At 45.5% G+C, this 19,966-nt stretch overlaps 1 protein-coding gene across 1 annotated transcript in view; it reads left to right on the top strand.

The window, feature by feature from the left end:
• The window catches only part of SUPT3H (SPT3 homolog, SAGA and STAGA complex component), a 91,660-nt gene extending 80,189 nt beyond the window's left edge, over nucleotides 1–11,471 (top strand). Inside the window, exon 9 of the mRNA XM_056856380.1 lies at nucleotides 11,371–11,471. Coding sequence (XP_056712358.1) covers nucleotides 11,371–11,412 — 42 coding nt within the window. The 3' untranslated portion in view covers nucleotides 11,413–11,471. The remainder of the gene's footprint in view (nucleotides 1–11,370) is intronic.
• The last annotated feature ends 8,495 nt before the right edge of the window (nucleotides 11,472–19,966 follow it).

The following is a 19,966-nucleotide window of genomic DNA, read 5'->3' as shown; positions in this document are numbered from 1 at the left end:
AACATCCCAAGAATGAATTATATACACAATGAACACATCATAGAGTTGGAAGGGACCACCAGGGTCATCTTGTCCAACCCCCTGCACAATGCAGGGGATTCACAACTACCTCCTCTACACACACCCAGTGACCCCTACTCCATGGCCAGAAGATGGCCAAGATGCCCTCCCTCTCATCTTCTGCCTAAGGTCATAGAATCAGCATTGCTGACAGGTGGCCATCTACCCTCTGCTTAAAAACCTCCAGGGAAGGAGAGCTCACTACCTTCCGAGGAAGCCTGTTCCACTGAGGATCTGCTCTAATGGTTAGAAAGTTCTTCCTGATGTTTAGACGGAAACACTTTGATTTAATTTCAACCCATTGGTTCTGGTCTGACCTTCTGGGGCAACAGAAAACAACACGGCCCCATCCTCTATATGACAGCCCTTCAAGTACTTGAAGATGGTTATCATATCATCTCTCAGTCATCTCCTCTCCAGGGTAAACATACCCAGCTCCTTCAACCTATCCTCATAAGACTTGGTCTCCAGACCCCTCACCATCTTTATTGCCCTCCTCTGGACACATTCCAGCTTGTCTACATCCTTCTTAAACTGTAGTGCCTCAAACTGAACACAATACTTATGTGAAGCTGCCTTATACTGAATCAGACCTTTGGTCTGTCAAAGTCCATACAGTCTCATCAGACTGGCATTGGCTCTCCGGGATCTCAGGCAGAGGTCTTTCATATCACCTACAACCTGATCCTTTTAGCTGGAGATGGGGAGATTGAACCTGGGACCTTCTGCGTCCAAAGCAGAGGCTCTTCCACTGAGCCAGAGCCCTGGAATATTTGCTTTAATCATGTATGCATGAATGCTGTGATGATAGAAAAGAGAATGAAAATCTTTGCCCCAGTAAACTGTAGCATCTAACGGAAGATATCTGTTTCTCTCCAGCCTCTTTCAGTTGCTTACGTGAAAATTTCCACTCCTGTAACCCAGTAGCGGCCTATTTCGACATCCTCTTCAGTAATCCTGGGAGTTGGCCATAAGAAACAATGGTGGGGGGGGGGGGAGAGAAACACAGCCCGATGCAAATAATCGTTATACGACATGCTGCATTTTGAAAGCATTAAACAAACATGCTCCTTGTAATCTGGCGAAACACCCTTGGAAAGTAACAGAATCACCTTTTTAAAGACAGGGGAACTGAAACATCGTCAAGGGGTAAGTGGTCTTTCTGAGGCCACACAGCGAAGCGAATGTTAAATCCTAGCATCTTTTGGCTGTTGCAGGCCTCCCCCTTCCTGGGCTCGGTTTTCTGAACCACGCTGTTTCTTTCCCGAGCAAATTGCCTTAAAACCCTCGACCAAATTTGTCAGGAATAACAATATCGAGGACACAGGTTCATTTGTCTGGCCCTGGCTGGAGCAGCAACCCCAAATAAATGTTTGTAAGCTTGCTGAAAACTGAAGCAGCTGCATTTCACAAAGGGCCTGATCAGGCCGTGACGCGCTGTACGGAATAATCTTTGGCTGTACTCAGTGGGAGGTCTTGTGTTAGCAGAGTCCATGTCTGAATTTTTATGCAGTTCCTTGATTTTTGCATAAAACGCAACCTTGCCGTCGCGTTCTTTCACTGTATGTCTCCCTTAAGGCTTCCAGCTTAACTTTATTTCCAGAAGTTCTCTTCCTCAGAAAAATAAGTCTATTAAAATTTGTGGCAGTGGTGGGGAGAACTTTGCATCAATCTGTTTGTTTTGCAGAAGCGACTGCCAAGTATTGTTTTATAGCTCCATATTTTTTTAAGACTCTCTCGCCATTGTTTACAGTAGCCTCTGAGAAATTTTAAAATGACCGTTCTTTCCCTCCCCGTTTTTCTTCTCTCTCCTTTTGGCAAATGTGGAGGCTTTCTTCCCGCACCTCGGTTTTTTTACTGGAGCAGATGCCATGGTCTTGTTGGTTTGTTTTTCTTCTTCGCGATGATACTGGACCAAGCCCTGGGAACAACGTTTGCGAAATGCTTTTGATGCAACGCCAGGCAAAGGAAGCAGAGGATCGGGAAGGAGAATTAGGCTAGACTTGCTCTGAAGCTGGCCTCCAAGGACTGACTGAGGCCAGAGATTGTCTCATGGTTGAGCAGAAGACATAGTAGCTGCTAACAGGAACTCTGCAGAAAGAGCAGTGATTCCCCTCCTCCCAAAAATGTTGTGATTGCATCTGTTGGGGGCCATTAATGCATGGTCCATTTTTGTATTGTTTGTCCCACCTCTGTAGTGCCCCTATCGATCACACATTCAAAAAATTGAACACATGGACCAATAAGGCACACTGCTGGGGAGAGAGAGAGGCACGGTGTCCAGGGTTGGGTGGAGGCGGCGGCACAGCTCCGCACTCCGCACAGCATGCCGGCCTACTGGAGGTGAGGGGAAGCAGGCAGTGGGAAGGCGGACAAAGGTGGCAGGGAGTCGACCCGGAAGCTATATGCTCTGGCAAGTTCTCGCATTTGTAGCGGAGTTTGGGTTAAAGTTGCAATATCAGAGCAACTTAAAACTCGGGGAAGCTCCGGGATGGGCTGGGTCGAACGTGCAGGCCAGAGATCGCCATGCGTGTTGACATGGTCAATTCGCTGCATGCCCGGGAGTTTCCCCGGACAAAACAGCGAACATTAATGGCCTATGCGTCCCTATATGTTAACACCCCCTCCCTGGCATATGGTTCCATTAGTGCAATACAGTCTCACTGCGTGCAAAGTATCTGCACACGGTTCCATACCTTAAGGACCACCTACTCCCATACAAACCCATACGAACATTACAATCACCTTCTGGGGCTCTGTTTGAGGTGACCCTGTCCTCTGAGTGGGTGATAACCCAAGTAAGGGCCTTCTCAGTTGTGGCACCAAAATTATGGAATTCCCTCCCCAGGGAAATTAATCTGTCCCCTGCTGTCACTGTCTTCTGCTGGCAGATTAACCGTGCATTCCCGAGATTCGGCGTACGGGAACGGCGGGGAGAAGGTGCAGGCAAGCCGCCTCCTAAAACTGTTCACCCTATGCTGAAAAACACAAAAAAGCCTTTTCGCGTATTTTGTTTTTGTTATATGGGGCATTTCACCCCATAGAGAACAGCAAGGCTGTGCCTGCTAAAAAGCATGTGCAGCAACGCTGTTCTTGGCGCCGGCATAATGGGGCAAAAGGGAGAGGAAATTGCCTACCGGCAGCTCCTCCCCCCCAGCCTGCCCTGGGAATGCCCCCCACACACACACACACCGGCACCGCTAGTCTCCGCCGTGGTCTGCACCACGGGGAGACTGCACTAGTGGAGGAGCACTGCCCCCCTCAGGAATGCACGGAAGACTTTTTTGTTTCAGCTGAACCGGGTTGGTTTCCCCTACTCCTACACCTGAAGCCAGCTGGGTGACCTTGGGCTAGTCACAGTTCTCTTAGCGCTCTCTCAGCCTCACCTACCTCACAAGGTGTCTGTTGTGGGGAGAGGAAGGGAAGGAGATTGTAAGCCAGTTTGAGACTCCTTATAGTTAGAGGAAATTGGGGTATAAAAACCAACTACTCTTCCTCTTCCTCTTCTTCTTCTTTTTCTTCTTCTTGTTCTTCAATATCTGCTTGGCATGCAGAAGGCCATAAGAACTATTAAAATGTAAACTTTAAACAACAATCAGAAGAAACAAATTTGCTCTACAGTCGTGTGCACATGGAACGTGGCCATTGATTTTGGAGGCTCTTTACATCACATAATTAAATACTCTACGTTTGGGAGGCAGTGAGAGAGAGGGGGAGAGAGACGGATGGATGCAATACTGATGTGATGAATCTTTAGTGCATGCAAACAAACTATACCATTGCTTTAAAATCAAGACATATATTGGAAAGCGTGGCTTCCCCCCTGAAACATGGGGTTGTTCTGGCTAAACTGAGACATTTATGGGGTACAGAGTTAAACCAAAAGTACAAATGGTATACCTGAACAACTTATTTGCAAGCAGCCCTGGGAAAAATAAATTTCCTTTAAAAGCAGAGGAGGGCATCTTGCCCGTTATACTGGAGCCATTTTTTGGATGAAACACTAGCAGGCCGGGAAAGGGATGTTGCTTTCACTCTTTCATTCCATTCCAAATACTCCGGAACCTACAAACACCCTCCTCTCTCTCAGCTTCTTCTTTCCATTTTACTTCGGAACATTGACTCTGGATTTCGTAAACCCTCTTCATATCAAACAAGTTATTGTGGACAGATTCATAGCCTGCTTGTACATACAGAATGTCACCTCCCCCTAAAAGCGTTTCATAAGTTACCGCTGTTACTTCCCCTGGCCTTCTTGGTCAAACCACACTCAAGAAGTGTCAATTTATAGAGAAATGAAGTTACGCTACAGTTAAATGATGATGAAGAATGAGCGGCATTGTTCAGAAAGGAAGTGCAATTTGGCGTTTGGGGCTTCTGTGTGACACAAAATAAATGTACTCGAATTGAGATTACAGTTAACAGAAATATTTATCCAGGACTCAAGTGGTCTCTCTCTTTCTATTGCATTCCTTCCCTTTGTAAGAAGAGCAACAAAGTCTGTCCTCCAGATTTTCTATTATCAACCCATAGAAATGCCTGATGGTGAGGAAAGAGCGGAGTGCCAAAGGGCCCAGTTATAAAGATCAGGCTGAATAGAATAATTGAATCATAGAGTTGGAAGGGACCATAAAGGGCATCTAGTCCAACCCCCTGCTCAATGCAGGATCAGCCTAGAGCATCCCTGACAAGTGCTTCTCCAGCCTCTACTTAAAGACGGCTAGTGAGGGGGAGCTCACCACCACCCTACGTAGCCACTCTTACTGTAAAAAAAACTTTTCCTAATATCCAGCCGGTACCTTTCCGCCCTCAATTTAAACCCATTATTGTGAGTTCTATCCTCTGCTGCCAACAGAAACAGCTCCCTGCACTCCTCTAAGGGACAGCTCTTCAATTACTTAAAGAGAGCAATCATGTCCCCCCCTCAACCTCCACTTCTCTAAATGAAACATTCCCAACTTCCTCAGCCTTTCCTCGTAGGGCTTGGTCTCCACGCCCCTGATCATCCTCGTCGCTCTCCGCTGCACCTGCTCCATTCTGTCCACATCCTTTTTGAAGTGAGGCCTCCAGAACTGCACACAATACTCCAGGTGCGGCCTGATCAATGCAGTGTACAGTGGGACTATGACCTCTTGAGATTTGTATGTTATGCCTCTGTTGATGCACCACAAGATCGCATTAGCCTTTTTTGTCGCTGCATCGCATTGGCTGCTCATATTTAATTACAGTCCACCCGAACTCCTTCTGGAGAGTGATTTGGAGCAGAGGTGCCGTGGGGAGGGGGATCCTTAATGCTTTCACTGTGGGCTGCTGGGTGTTTAAAATTGCCCCCTCCCACTAACCGCTCTTTCCCATGAGGTTCCAAGTGCATGCTTGCCTCTGCAATCCTTCCCCCCCCCTTTGCTGTCAAGTCGCATCCAAATTATGGTGACCCCCTTGGGGTTTTCAAGGCAAGAGATGTTCAGAGGTGGTTTGCCATTGCCTGCCTCTGCTTCGTGACCCTGGACTTCCTTGGTTGTCTTCCCATCCAAATACTAACCAGGACTGACCCTGCTTAGCTTCTGAGATCTGATGAGATCAGGCTGGCCTCAGCCGGCTTGGTCAGGGTCTGTAACCCTACAGGGGGCACAATCGGCTTGGGGTGAATTTGCAGCAGAAAAGCCACTCGGGGAAAGCAAGAAGCTCCTCTCGACTCTGTTGCTTCTCAGCTCTAACCCCTCTTCTGAACCTGGAGAGCCAATGTGATGCAGTGGTTAAGAGCAGTGGTCTCTGGAGACTGGGTTTGATTCCCCACTGCTCCACATCAAGAAGAAGAAGAAGAGTTGGTTTTTATGTGCTGATTTTCTCTACCTTTTAAAAAGAATCAAACCGACTTGCCTTCCTCTCCCCACAACAGACACTCTGTGAGGTATGTGGGGCTGAGAGAGTTCAGAGAGAACTGTGACTAGCCCAAGATCACCCAGCTGGCTTCATGTGGAAGAGCAGGAGAACAAACCTGGTTCACCAGATAAGAGTCCGCCACTCGTGTGGAGGAGTGGGGAATCAAACCTGGTTCTCCAGATTAGAGTCCACCGCTCTTAACCACTACACCACACTGGCTCTAAGAAGTAATCTAGTAGGCTCAGCGTATTTTTTTTATTGGATCAGGACCCTTGCTTCAATTGGCCTGAGGCCCAATACATGCCCGAGCATGCCTTCCAGTGCCCATGGGGGAGGCCACATGAGTGTGTTATGGTAGAAGCAAATAAAAGCCAGCAGTATTTCGAAAACTAATAAGAGTTATTGTAGCGAAAGCTTTTGTTTGCTGTAGCTAGGGTTGCCAGGTGGCACCCGGCACCCCCCGGGAGCAATGAGGGGGCAGGGACTGGCACACCGGTGCAATCCCAGCTCACGCCCCCGTCCGTTCCCCCCTGCGGGCAAAGAACAAGGTTGCCGGGATGTCTCCTGCAATGGCTGAAGGCCTGGCAATGATATTTGTAGCCCATTCAAGAGATACATCAGATTTTACTTCATTTAGATCAATTCCCGAATCCAACTTTTCTCCAGAAATTGCATCATAAGTCTGCCATCGGAATAGTTTTTGTTCCAGATCTTTTTGAGGTGGTATTTCAATGATTACTGTTACTATGTATGGGTGTGAAAGCTGGACTTTGAAGAAACCTGATAAAAAGAAAGTAGATTCCTTTGAAATGTGGTGATGGAGGAGAGTGTTACGGATACCCTGGACCGCCCAAAAAACAAATCAGTGGGTTTTATATCAAATCAAGCCTGAACTGACCCTAGAAGCTAAAATGACTAAACTGAGGCTATCGTATGTTGGTCACGTCATGAGAAGGCAAGACTCACTGGAAAAGACAGTCATGCTAGGAAAAGTTGAGGGCAGCAGGAAAAGAGGAAGACCCAACAAGAGATGGACTGACTCAATAAAGGAAGCCCCAGCTCTCAATTTGCCATTTCTGAGCAAGGCTGTCAAAGATGGGACATTTTGGAGGACTTTGATTCATAGGGTGGCCATGAGTCGGAAGCAACTTGACGGTACTTAACACACACACATTTCAATGATATAGAATTGAAGGGCAGCCTGGCGCTATGCTGTTTCTCTGTTACCAAAACAGGAAAAAAACCGCTTCAAAATACAGTAAAATAGAATGACTTGAGGAGGTGTTTCCCTCTCCTAGAAGACAGGCCACTCCGTTTCACATATTGGAGAAACAGACTTGATTGTTTCCTAGGTTACTTGAATCAAACTTGAGGGCCCGTTGCAGCCAAACATCCGTTCCTGAACAGTGGAGAATTCAACCATTTATCTTTAATCTGAATCCAAGTTTATACTCCGGGTCCATTTATCTCAATATAAACTGCACAGTAGCTTTAGACGCGTCGTATTTGTGTTTTCAAGGTTGTCGCTGTGGTTATAAAACTGTTAAAACCCCAAGGTCAAGAAGGTAAATGCATTATTTTTGTATGAAATTCAAAATGTGAGCTCTAATAGCTTGGGCCAGCTACGAAGCTCTGACATCGTTGGACTTGTGGTTGTTGTGGTGGAGCGGATCTCTTTTACATGGTTAATGTCTGACCTAACTTTGAATAGTTCTCTCTAGGCTATAAAACCTTGTTTTATGACATTGTCTCCATTCCCCCCTCCCCATTTGAAGTGCTCTGTATGTTCAAGCTTATATTCTTTAACTCATAGTAATTAATAAACTAGACTGTTGTTCTGCTTTTGGGTCAGAGCACCTACTTGGGGGTGCAAGAGGAGTTTTTAGCCCCATTTTCCTTATGTAGACTCAGAAACGCTCTACACACACACAAGTTGCCATTTGCCCCATGGGGGCAAATATGCACAGATCATTCCAGTACCTGTTTGTTTTTCTTGATTGGACATGTGAACACATGAAGCTGTCTTCTACTGAATCAGACCCTTGGTCCATCAAAGTCAGTACTGTCTACTCAGACCGGCTGCGGCTCTCCAGGGTCTCAGGCGGAGGTCTTTCACATCACCTACTTGCCTGGTCCCTTTAACTGGAGATGCCAGGGATTGAACCTGGGACCTTCTGCATGCCAAGCAGATGCTCTACTGCTGAGCCACAGCCCCTCCACAGAATGTGCTTTGGGTTATGAGGAAATGTTAGTGGTGATTTATGGATCCTCACTCAGGGCATAACTACATGATACGCCTGGCACATGTTAGGTCACAGTTGCCAACCAGACCGACAGTCAGACGTACATCGGGGGAACTCACCTTAAAAAGCACTTCTCTTGGCACAGTGTTTCTCTCCCTCCCTGCTTTCACCATTGAAAGGGGGCAAAAAGCCCCCCTGCCACCCTTTCAACTGGCGAAAGTAGGGTAGGAGGGAAACTGGATGTTCCTGCTCCCCCCCTCCCCACATCAAGCCAACAAGCACTTTCTAATGTGAGTTCCCCTGATGAAGAAGAGTTGGTTTTTATATGCCAACTTTCTCGACCACTTAAGGAAGAATCAAACTGGTTTACGACCACCTTCCCTTCCCCTCCCCATAACAGACACCTTGTGAGGTGTGGGGGAAGTTGAGGGGGAGGCTAAGAGAACTGTGACTAGCCCAAGGTCACCCAGCTGGCTTCATGTGGAGGTGTAGAGAAACCAACCCAGTTCACCAGATTAGTGTCTGCAGCACATGTGGAGGAGTAGGGAATCAAACCCGGTTCTCCAGATTAGAGTCCACCGCACCTAACCACCACTCTTAGCCACTACACCATGTCAGACTGCTGAGTGCAGTTGCGCTCTCGTGACCCAGCACATGTTGGGCATATTGTGTCATTTGGCCCCCAGTCTCTGCTTTCCTGTCTGTGAGAAGAAGGAGAAGGGGAAGAAGAGTTGGTTTTTATATGCCGACTTTCTCTACCACTTAAGGAAGAATCAAACTGGCTTACAATGACCTTCCCTTCCCCTCCCCACAACAGACACCCTGTGAGGTAGGTGGGGCTGAGAGAGCTCTAAGAGAGCTGTGACTAGCCCAAGGTCACCCAGCTGGCTTCATGTGTAGGAGTGGGGAAACCAACCCGGTTCACCAGATTAGCACCCACCGCTCATGAGAAGGAGTGGGGAATCAAACCCAGTTCTCCAGATCAGAGTCCACCACGCCAAACCACCTCTCTTAACCACTACACCACACTGGCTGGATCCAAAAGAAATGCTGTATCCTTTCTGAGACGTTTTCTATTTGATGTACCAAGTATTTCTTATAAACCGGAACTGGAAGCCCCTGCTTGCCTGCAGCTCTGTGGGCTAAACCAGACATTGATGTGAAACAGCCATAATGATGGCGTGCTGCACTTTTTTCATAAAATGAATTAGGCCTTGGAGGAAAGGGTTAAATGCCTTCCCAGCCAGCAACCCTTCTCATATCTTCCTGGCAGCCCCAGCAGGGCTGCTATTTAGCTATTCTTTAAAGGAAAAAGACAGTAAATCTTAATTAAAAATCTTTCCCATCATATCTGTTTTGGCTGTGAATTATAGACATGTTGCATTGTTTTGTTTTGTTTTAGTTTGGCAAACTAAAACTGGTTTAGGTTTATTCAAAACTCTCGGTTGAACAGTAATCCCAGTGTATCTGGTTTAAAGAAAATCATTTCTCCCAGCTTCTCCCGTCTTTCCACCGCTTTATCTCAGGGATACCAAAGAAATAGGGTTGCCAGCCCTAGGATGGGAAATACCAGGAGATATTTGGGGCGGAGCCTGAGGAGGGCAGAGTTTGGGGAGGGGAGGAACTTCAGTGCCATAGAATCCAATTGCCCAAGCACCCATTTTCTCTAGGGGAACTGATCTCTGTCGCGTGGAGATCAATTGTAATAGCAGGAGTTCCCCAGCTAGTACCTGGAGACCTACAACAATTGCCACTAGTGGCATCCATCATACTACATGATCATTATCTGCATAAGAAGAATTTTTGTACTCAGCTTTGGGACAATTGAGAATATGAATATTTGTAAACAATTGTTGTAGGTCCTTTGTATATATTGTCCTACACGGTATGTCATTGCACGTAGCTAGTTATAAAGTTTTGCACTTTGTTTAATAGTATTTTCGCTCCTGTACTAATTTCCAAATCTCTTGATATATGTACAGTGGTGTCTAATTTTCCCCCCAGTACCTGGAGACTGGCAACCTTACAATGAAACATAGCATATTGATGGTGTGATAATAGCTCAGAATGTCTTTCCCAGTATTAAAAAGAATGACAGACACCAAGAAGGCTCCTTCCATGAACCAATACAGCTCAGTAATTGTTGTGATTGTATGCCTTTTTCACACCGTAGCAGTGTCTTTGGAGGTCACCTCTGCCCATTCTCCAAAGTGCCCGACACAAATCAAAAGTCAGAAACTATGATACCATGGAGAAGCTGCTGTCTTGTGGATTATGTGATGGGTGACTGCATGGGTATTGTCCTGCTGCTGAGGATTGTTTATATAACTGAAAGATTATCCCAGATTGTGAAATTACTGTGCGAGAAATCTAAAATAGCCAAGTAGCTCCGGGCAGAAGTGAATCTTGTATACGGTAGAGAAACCACACGAGTTTATAAAGAACAGATTAGGTGATACGATAACCATCTTCAAGTTCTTGAAGGGCTGCCATATAGAGGAGGGTGCCGAGTTGTTTTCTGTTGCCCCAGAAGGTCGGACCAGAACCAACGGGTTGAAATTAAATCAAAAGTTTCTGTCTAGACATTAGGAAAAATTTTCTAATGGTTAGAGCGGTTCCTCAGTGGAACAGGCTTCCTTGGGAGGTGGTGAGCTCTCCTTCCCTGGAAGTTTTTAAGAAGAGGTTAAATGGCCATCTGTCAACAATGCTGATTCTGTGGCCTTAGGCAGATGATGAGAGGGAGGGCATCTTGGCCATCTTCTGGGCGTGGAGTAGGGGTCACTGGGGGTGTGGGGGGTAGTTCGGAATTTCCTGCATTGTGCAGGGGTTGGACTAGATGACCCTGGTGGAACCTTCCAACGCTATGATAGTATGATTCTATTCTATAATAGTGATTTTAAACACCCCCATTTATTTATATATTAGGTAATTAACAAAATAGGAAGTCGTATATTTGCACATGTTGAAATAGAATCACCAGCCGCTGGCTTAACCACACGGATCTTTTAATAGAAAAAGCGGTTGCCTAATACTTCCCCACCAGAAATGTTCAGATTAAGCTCGCTATTAGATTGCAGCCAGAAGAGTCTCCAAAACAGGAAGAAAAGCCTCACTCTGCTCTCTGCCCCCTTTCCCTTGTTTAAGTCGACGTGATAATTCATTGCAGATTTTTCTCTTTCTTTGACAGAGCGCCTACCGCAGAAACGGGATGACTTTTCTCGCTTGCTAATGTGGATGTGGCCAGAGCAACCGGAAAGGCAGAGTTATATTAAGGTGATTTCCCCCCCCCTTGTCCCCTTCACGGAGGGGGGGAATAAATAATAATGAAAACCCTCCACCGCCTGTGCGTGTGTGTGTATGTGTGTTTTTGGTGACTGTCAACTAGCTGACTCTCTCCTTCTCGGCCCCCTCAGCCCCAGCTCATGTTTTCTGGATGGAACGCTCGGCTAATTAACGACCGGATGTTTGGGATATTGTGTAGGTGGATGAGAAAGCAGGTCATACAGTTTCCAGTTTTCCAATAGATTTATTGCTGACAGCCCACACATTTCAACTTATATGCCTTTTTGGGGGGTTTGTTTGTTGCTACATGCCATAGAATCATAGAGTTGGAAGGGGCCGTACAGGCCATCCAGTCCAACCCCCCTGCTTCATGCAGGATCAGCCTAGAGCATCCCTGACAAGTGCTTGTCCAGCCTCTGCTTAAAGACTGCCAGGGAGGGGGAGCTCACCCACCTCCCTAGGTAGCTGATTCTGCTCTCAAACAACTCTTACTGTCAAAAGATTTTTCCTAATATCCAGCCGGTACCTCTCCGCCCTCAGTTTCAACCCATTCTTGTGAGTCCTGTCCTCTGGTGCCAACAGGAACAGCTCCCTGCCCTCCTCTTAAGTGACAGCCCTTCAAATACTTAAAGAGAGCCATCATGTCCCCCCTTAACCTCCTCTTCCCCAGACTAAAAGTTCCCTTCTATCATAGGGCTTGGTCTCCAGGCCCCGATCATCCCTGTCGCTCTCCTCTGCACCCATTCGATTCTGCCCACATCCTTTTTGAAATGTCCTTTTATAAAGCAGATTTAGGACCACCCACCCACCCCTAAAAGCCAGGATGTTATTTGTGTTGTTCATGAAACCGACTATGGTCCTTGCTTTTTTTCTAATCAAGTGAAGAATTTTGGAGGGCTTTTTCATTACCACGTTTGCTGTTTCAGCCAAGCTAAGAAGGCAGTTAGTTGTTCAGTGTAATTAAAAAACAAAAACAAGTGCAGTGGTTAAGCACAGAAGTAATGAGCCCAGAAGTAGCAGATGAAAGTCTCAGCTATGAGTATGTTTTACATGGGTATCAATTGACCACTGAGGAATATCCTAGGTTGATGTACTGTAACCACATGCCAGACGCGTTTTGGTCTGTTTGGTCTTCCTCAGTGGTCAATTGATATATTTCCAATTATGCAATTATTCCAATTATTTTCTTTCCTGACGTTTCGCCAGCCGCTGTGGCAGGCATCTTCAGAGGAGTAACACTGAAGGACAGTGTCTCTCAGTGTTACTCCTCTGAAGATGCCTGCCACAGCAGCTGGCGAAACGTCAAGAAAGAAAATACCAAGACCACGGTCACATAGCCCGGATAACCTACAAGAACCAATGAACTCTGACCGTGAAAGCCTTTGACAATCTGGTTAGATTGTCTACAAGTTGTTATATTGGGCTGTATACGTCTCCCATATAAAATGTGTGTGCAGTTATCAACTAGTTGGTATCTAAATATGTTGATATGCCATTGTGCTGGTGTAGTGGTTAAGAGCGGTGGTTGGAGTGGTGGAGTCTGATCTGGAGAACCGGGTTTGATTCCCCACTCCTCCACATGAAGCCAGCTGGGTGACCTGACCGTGGGCTAGTCACAGTTCTGTTAGAGCTCTTTCAGCCCCACCTACCTCACAGGGTGTCTATTGTGGGGAAGGGAAGGTGATTGTAAGCCAGTTTGAGTCTCTCTTAAGTGGTAGAGAAAGTCAGCATATAAAAACCAACTCTTCTAATTTTTATCCTAACATAGCGCCTTAAATAAATGATATTTTCTTTATCTATTTATTTTATGTATCCCACCCAACCTTGGGTACCCAGCATCTATTTTTCAGGTTGGGTCTCATTCCCCTTCTCTTTTTTCCTTGAATCAAACCTCCATCCCATCCCAGTTATGCTCTACTAAAGACCGTGTATTTGTATCTTTTCAGTTGGTGCTACCTGGTCTCTTCCCCGGACAATCTCATGTATTGCCTTTCTTTCTATTCCATTTGTGTTTTCCCTACAGGATTCTCTTTCTTCTATGCCAAGGCTGTAGCAATGAAGCACAAGTTCTATGGGGAACAGGGAAAAACTCCGGCTGTAATTCTGGACCAGAAACTATTTAAAAAAAACCAATAGTGACCCATGGACAAATGCACCTGCAGTAGAATTAATAACCCAGGCCCCAGATGTAAAGAATTCAACCCGGGACATTTACAGTCAACTGAGAGCCATCACTCATGGGTCGTTTATGCATGGGTACTTTCACTCACTTTCACCTCCAGTCTGTCTCAGTTGTTCCTTGGAGTTATGTATGAGTTTTCTGTCCATTAGAGATGACCTTGTGCCCAGCCCTCGCAATGTCCAGGTCTTCCCATTCCTCTGTTAACTCGACTCTTCCAATTTCCCTGAGCAAAGCCTGGGTGTAATCCCCATGCAGAAGGCAAAGTGCGGGGCACACAAGCTTGGTTTCGCTTACAGCCAATTACAAAGCAGCATGTCCAGAGGTGGGGATTGAAATGCTTCCTGCTTCCTGCTTCCTCGGAGCTCTTTCTGAGCAGAAGAAAATCTTTTTAAAACAAAGGCTTGGATTTCAACCCCCCCTTCCTTTCAGATTGCTCCGTTTTTTATGTTGTTGTTCTTAAAATGCTTTTTTATGTGGCGATTGGGTTGGTGGGGGGATTTTCTCTCACAGTAAGCACTACAAGTAAGCCAATTAAAAAGCAGCATTTAAAGGGGCGGGACTTGATTTGGGCTTGGAGACTGCCGGTCCAGAGATTCCCAACAGGAAAGTGTGGGTCCAGCGAGCAATGAACCTCAGGTAAAACTCCCATGCACAAATGACCATGGTGTAATCTCCAACATCCTTTCAGGACAACTTTCAAATCTGAAATTGTGGCTCCCGTTTTTGTGAAACCTGGCAGTCAGTCTACTCAATGACTTTCGACTGTCCATAGTGGCTTTCTTCTACTTTAGAAAATCTGCTTTGGAACGCCATTCTTCTGGATCTAATCTGCATGTTAACGAAATAAAAATATCATGTGCAGTACAGCATATTAAAAAGCGAGAGAAACTTTTCGGATCTGTCTGTGCTTGTTGAAATGTATGATTAAAGTTTTCTTTTTATCATCATTTCTTATTTTCCTTGGCATCCGTAATGATGGAAAATTATACACTTGCCGTAAACATCCAGACTTTTTAAAAAGGACACCAGCATTTATTGTATTTGGTTTCGATCTGCAGGCACACAGGGCAGAAGAACTGGAATAAAAATTCCTTCTCTAGCTGTCTCTCCCAGATTTTACATTTTTACAAAATCATGAGCAGGAAAAGCTCTGGCATTTCTTTCTTGCTGGTACACTTACAGTCCTAAAGAATGAAGACTCAATATATATTTCTCTCAGAAATGTGACAGATCATGTTTTTGTTGGTCTGCTGTATATTTGTCTATCTCGAACATTCTGACAGGCAATTATTTATAAAATCTAGGTTTGCCCAGTAAACCCATATAATAACCTTTCTCTTCTCTCCATAAGCCAAGAAGCAAAAATTATAAGGAAAACAAGCTCCGCTTTGTCTTACTATCTTGGACCAGCCAGTATGTATTTGCATAATGGGTGAATGGAACATTCTTTGAACCTTTCACATTTGCTGTATCACCTCATCACAAACCTTTATCCTTATCCCCAGATCCTTTAAACATTGAGGGGCTGGAATAACAAAAATTGTTTCGGGACTCACTGCCACATCATATATTTACATATATGTACATACAGAGCTGCCTTCCACTGAATCAGACCATTGGTCCATCAAGGTCAGTCTGGGCTACAGCAGACTGGCAACAGCTCTCCAAGGCCTTGGGTGAAGGTCTTTCACATCAGCTGCTGCCTGGTCCTTTTAGCTGGAGCTTTCGGCGGATTGAATCGGGGACCTCCAGGACCAGAGGAGCAGGCCTATGATATTAGGTGCTGTGGAACACAGGCAGGATGATGCTGCCGCAGTCGTCTTGCTTGTGGGCTTCCTAGAGGCACCTGGTTGGCCACTGTGTGAACAGACTGCTGGACTTGATGGGCCTTGGTCTGATCCAGCGTGGCCTTTCTTATATTCTTATAACCTTCTACATGCCAAGCAGATGAAGAAGAAGAAGAGGAGGAGAAGGAGTTGGTTTTTATACCCCAATTTTCTCTGCCTTTAAGGAGTCTCACTCTGGCTTTCAATTACCTTCCCTTCGTCTCCCCACAACAGATACCTTATGAGGTGGGGCTGAGAGAGCTCTGTGACTAGCCCAAACTCACCCAGAAGGCTTCTTGTGGAGGAGTAGAGAAACCAACCTGGTTCATTAGATTAGAGTCCCCCACTAATGTGGAGGAGTGGGGATTCAAACCTGGTTCTCCAGATTAGAGTCCACCATTCTTGCCTGCTACACCACACTGGCTCTTTGTGGCTCTTCTACTTTATCACAGATGGGTCATTCGCTATACATGATAGAAGGGTTGGAGGAATACTAATAACCCTGTTGTATATTCACCGGTTTTTGCTTGTTGAAGTTTTCATTCACATTCCATGAGCAAGGAGAGGAAGGGAGGCAGCATTCATGCACAATGAGCAAGCCATGTTTTTGTCTGTTTGTGGTGTAGTGGTTAAGAGCAGTGGTTTGGAGTGGTGGACTCTGATCTAGAGAACCGAATTTGATTCCCCATTCCTCCACATGAGCCAAACCAACTCCTCCAACTCCTCCTCCTCAACTTCTTCTTCTTCTTCTTCTTCTTCTTCTTCTTCTTCTTCTTCTTCTTCTTCAATAGAAGTTGGTCATGAATTCAGTTCTAGTGGTTCTGCCAAAGTTAATTTGTACTCAAGATGTCCTTCTCTGTGCCTAGATAATAGGACTGAAGGAGACCAACTGTGCCTACAACCGGCTTGCCTATGCTTCAGCATGCTCTCTTGCAAAATAAGCAACACATCCACAAGTTTAAAACATATAAGTCATTTATGCATGGGAGATTTTGCCTTGGATTTGCCACTCAATAGATGCACATTTTCCCCATCCGAATTCTCAAAATTCAGAATTTTGAGAATTTGGATGGGGAAAATTTGTATCTAGAGTGCTGCAAATCCAAGACAACTTCCCATGCATATAAGAATCCTAACTGTGCTTAAGAGGCACAGGCCGTTTATGGTTGGTAATTAGCAGCGCGTTCCAGGCTGAAGTGCCTCCCATATTTTTATTTATTTCTTCACACTGAACCATCATTCCAGACGTCACTGCGAAGCCGGCACATACCGGCTTCGCATTTCTTAAGAGCCCCTTTAATGCAACCTTTTGTATTTGCTCCGCCCCGAAGCATTCGCTGAAGGATGTATGCAGAATCCCAGCCTTGGCTTAGTTATGCAAACGATTATTGCTAATGGCTATGCAAACGAAGGAGCAGGCGAGCGGGGGTGGAATTTGTTTGACTTTCTCCTCTTGCATGGGGACCATGAATAGTCATTTTAAAGGTCGGATTTAAAAAATCAGCATTGAGCGAGGAGCAGAATCGACCCTGCATAAATGGCCACTGTTTTTCATGCTAGGGCATTAGGGCTTTAGGCATTATCAGCAGCTCGAACTGACAGCCGCCAGTATGAATTCTAGATTAAACATTCCTGTACTTATGTGATGGGAGCATACTTCTCTCCCTGCTGGATCGCAGGTCTGCAATGTTCTCCCCTTTCAGGCTGTCCGAGAGGATGGTACTTTACCTCAGCTTGCACGGTCAGGCCTTGGAATTAATAACCTTTGGCAATTGGGCACCTTGGGCCAAAGCAGGATTTCAGTGGAAAGAATTCTTTTCTGGCGCTCCTTGGTTTTAGATGGGACCACGTTTGCATTTAAAACTCTGCCGTCAGCCATGTGCAGCTCTCATAAAATATTTTATAGCTTCCTGTCTAGCTCATGCGGAATGTTTCATAGTACATAAACACTTCCACAGATAATTTAAGGATAAATAGATAGTGACATTTGTCACAGGTCTTGCCCCGAGATGAAGACTATTCTGTTACAGTTTATTGCCTAAGTGAATCTTCTTAGGGTTTTTTTTTTTTTAAAGTCCAGGGACCAGGTTAGGCTTTTAAAACCCCACCAGTATGTCTGTATAGAACAGAAGTACAGCTAGGGAAACTCGGTGGCATGCATTAAATCCTTGACTTTTTCAGAGAGCAACAAGCCAGCGTTATGCAACAAAACCATCCCTGGAGGAATCGAATGTACATTTGGTGGCTTTAAGTAAGGCCAGATGGCTTTTAAAACCAATGAGGATAGTTATGTTTGGGTTTTTTGTTTTGTTTTTAAGGGCAGGTCTTCTAACGCCACTTTTTAAATGGTCTCTTAAGATAATGATGCTTTTTTTAAAAGCCCATATATATATATAAGTTGTGGGAAGGCAAGAATCGGATACGTGAACGCTCATAAATCATGGACGTGTTGGCGATGGAAGCAACCTTTAAAAAGGCAGAGGATTCCATATTCAGAGGAAGCCATCAGTCTTATTCCTAGGGATGCTATTATCCACAAGGAGGGAGCATTAGGGCTGTGCATATCGAGTTTACCGACCTGAAAATAAACCCCCAAAAAGACATTTCAGAGGAGGGGGCGACCCCTTCGGAGCCCCATAACATTAGACCCCTGTCACAAACTTTACCAAACTTTGAGATTCATGCAAGGAGTGTCCCTTGCAGCTACCTTGAAAATTTAGAAACTCTACCTCTAAAAATGCCACCCCCAGGAGCTTTGGAAAAAAATTCCCATAGGCTACAATGGATGCATAAGAGCCCCATGGCACAGAGCGGTAAGCTGGAGTACTGCAGTCAAAAGCTCTGCTCATGATCTGAGTTCGATCCCGATGGAAGTCGGTTTCAGCTAACCGGCTCAAGGTTGACTCAGCCTTCCATCCTTCCAAGGTCAGTAAAGTGAGTACCCAGCTTGCTGGGGGTAAAGTGTAGTTGACTGGGGAAGGCACTGGCAAACCACCCCATAAACATAGTCTGCCTATTAAACATTGGGATGTGACATCATCCCATGGGTCAGGAATGACCCGGTGCTTGCACAGGGGACTTCCTTTACCTTTAAAATAGACCCAATTTTTCTCCGGGTCCAATAAACCCAAACCCGAAATTTACCAAATAATTTTTTTGCACAGTACTAGTGAGCCTCAATCGCCCTCTCTGTATAGCAGGGACTGATTTTGCTTGGTTGCTAGAAGTGGGTGGGGTGAGATTAGAAAAGCAGAAAAAAGGAAAGGGCTAGATAGCAAGGGAGAGGTTATATTTTGATGTAGTCGGAAGTGCTGCCTTCATTTCTATGATGCTTAACTATGACATTGTGAAGCATAAATGAGATAGAAGAATTGTTTTTTGTATGCCAACTTTCTCCACCACTTAAGGAAGAATCAAACCAGCTTACAATCACCTTCCCTTCCCCACAACAGACACCTTGTGAGGTAGGTGGGGCTGAAAGAGCTCGGAGAGATTCTGTGACTAGCCCTAGGTCACCCAGCTGGCTTCATGTGGAGGAGTGGGGAATCAAACCCGGTTCTCTAGATCAGAGTCCACTGCTCCAAACCACCCCTCTTAACCACTATACCATGCTGGCTCTCCCTAAGTACGGCAGCATAAATATGAGCATGGAGGATGAGCATTGGGAATCTTATGTTGTAGTACCGCTCACACAGAGGTTATACAATCATCTTCTGTAACGTGTCAAGGTGGGTTGAATATAAACATGTTTCAACTCTTTATTTCAGTCCCTGAAACCTATGCAACTGATGAGGAAAAGACGGCACAAGACAGGCTGACAGTATAGATGGTTTTTCTTCAGAAACTGAACCAGCGCACAGGAGCTAACCTCCCTGATTTTTACAAAAACTGATATAGTTTTTGATAGCAACAGCGCAATCCTATGCAGTTACTCCAGTCTAAGCCCATTGAAATGAACAAGCTGAGACTGAAGTAACTCTCTTTAGGGTTGCACTGTAAGTGCGTTTGTCATTCCAATTTTCTGATAAGCGCAGAACGGTGGCCTCCTGCCAACCCCTGCCTCCTGGTCCTCTGGTTTGTTTTTCTCCAGTGACTGGCATTGTACTACGTTTAAATTTGGGGAAATGTTGCATCGTTGTGTTCCATTCTCGCTGATGGTTCTGCTGTGTGAGTGGGATTCTTTCATCCTTCCGCTAGGGAGGCCAATAATTTCTTGGAGGATTACGTAGGTCTAGGTGATTCTTGGAATACATTTATCGGAAGAGCAGGTGTAACCTACAGAATATGGGTCATCCAAGACACAAAAATATCAATCCTGGCCTTGCCACAAAAAAAAACTGTGACATACTGTTGGCATATATATCTCTGCAATACAGGCACAACCTTGAAATACATCCCGAGTCTGATGAGCCAAATATCACGCTCACAGTTGTTGGTTGAAGGCTGTTGTGGAGTATTATGATTCCTTTCACAGCACTGTGTACGTTAGAAGA

Source organism: Euleptes europaea, chromosome 10 (genome assembly GCF_029931775.1).
Source record: "Euleptes europaea isolate rEulEur1 chromosome 10, rEulEur1.hap1, whole genome shotgun sequence".
In the NCBI taxonomy this organism is placed as follows: Eukaryota; Metazoa; Chordata; class Lepidosauria; order Squamata; family Sphaerodactylidae; genus Euleptes; species Euleptes europaea.
Note: the sequence above shows the minus strand (reverse complement) of the source record. Positions and strands in the feature narration are given on the sequence as shown.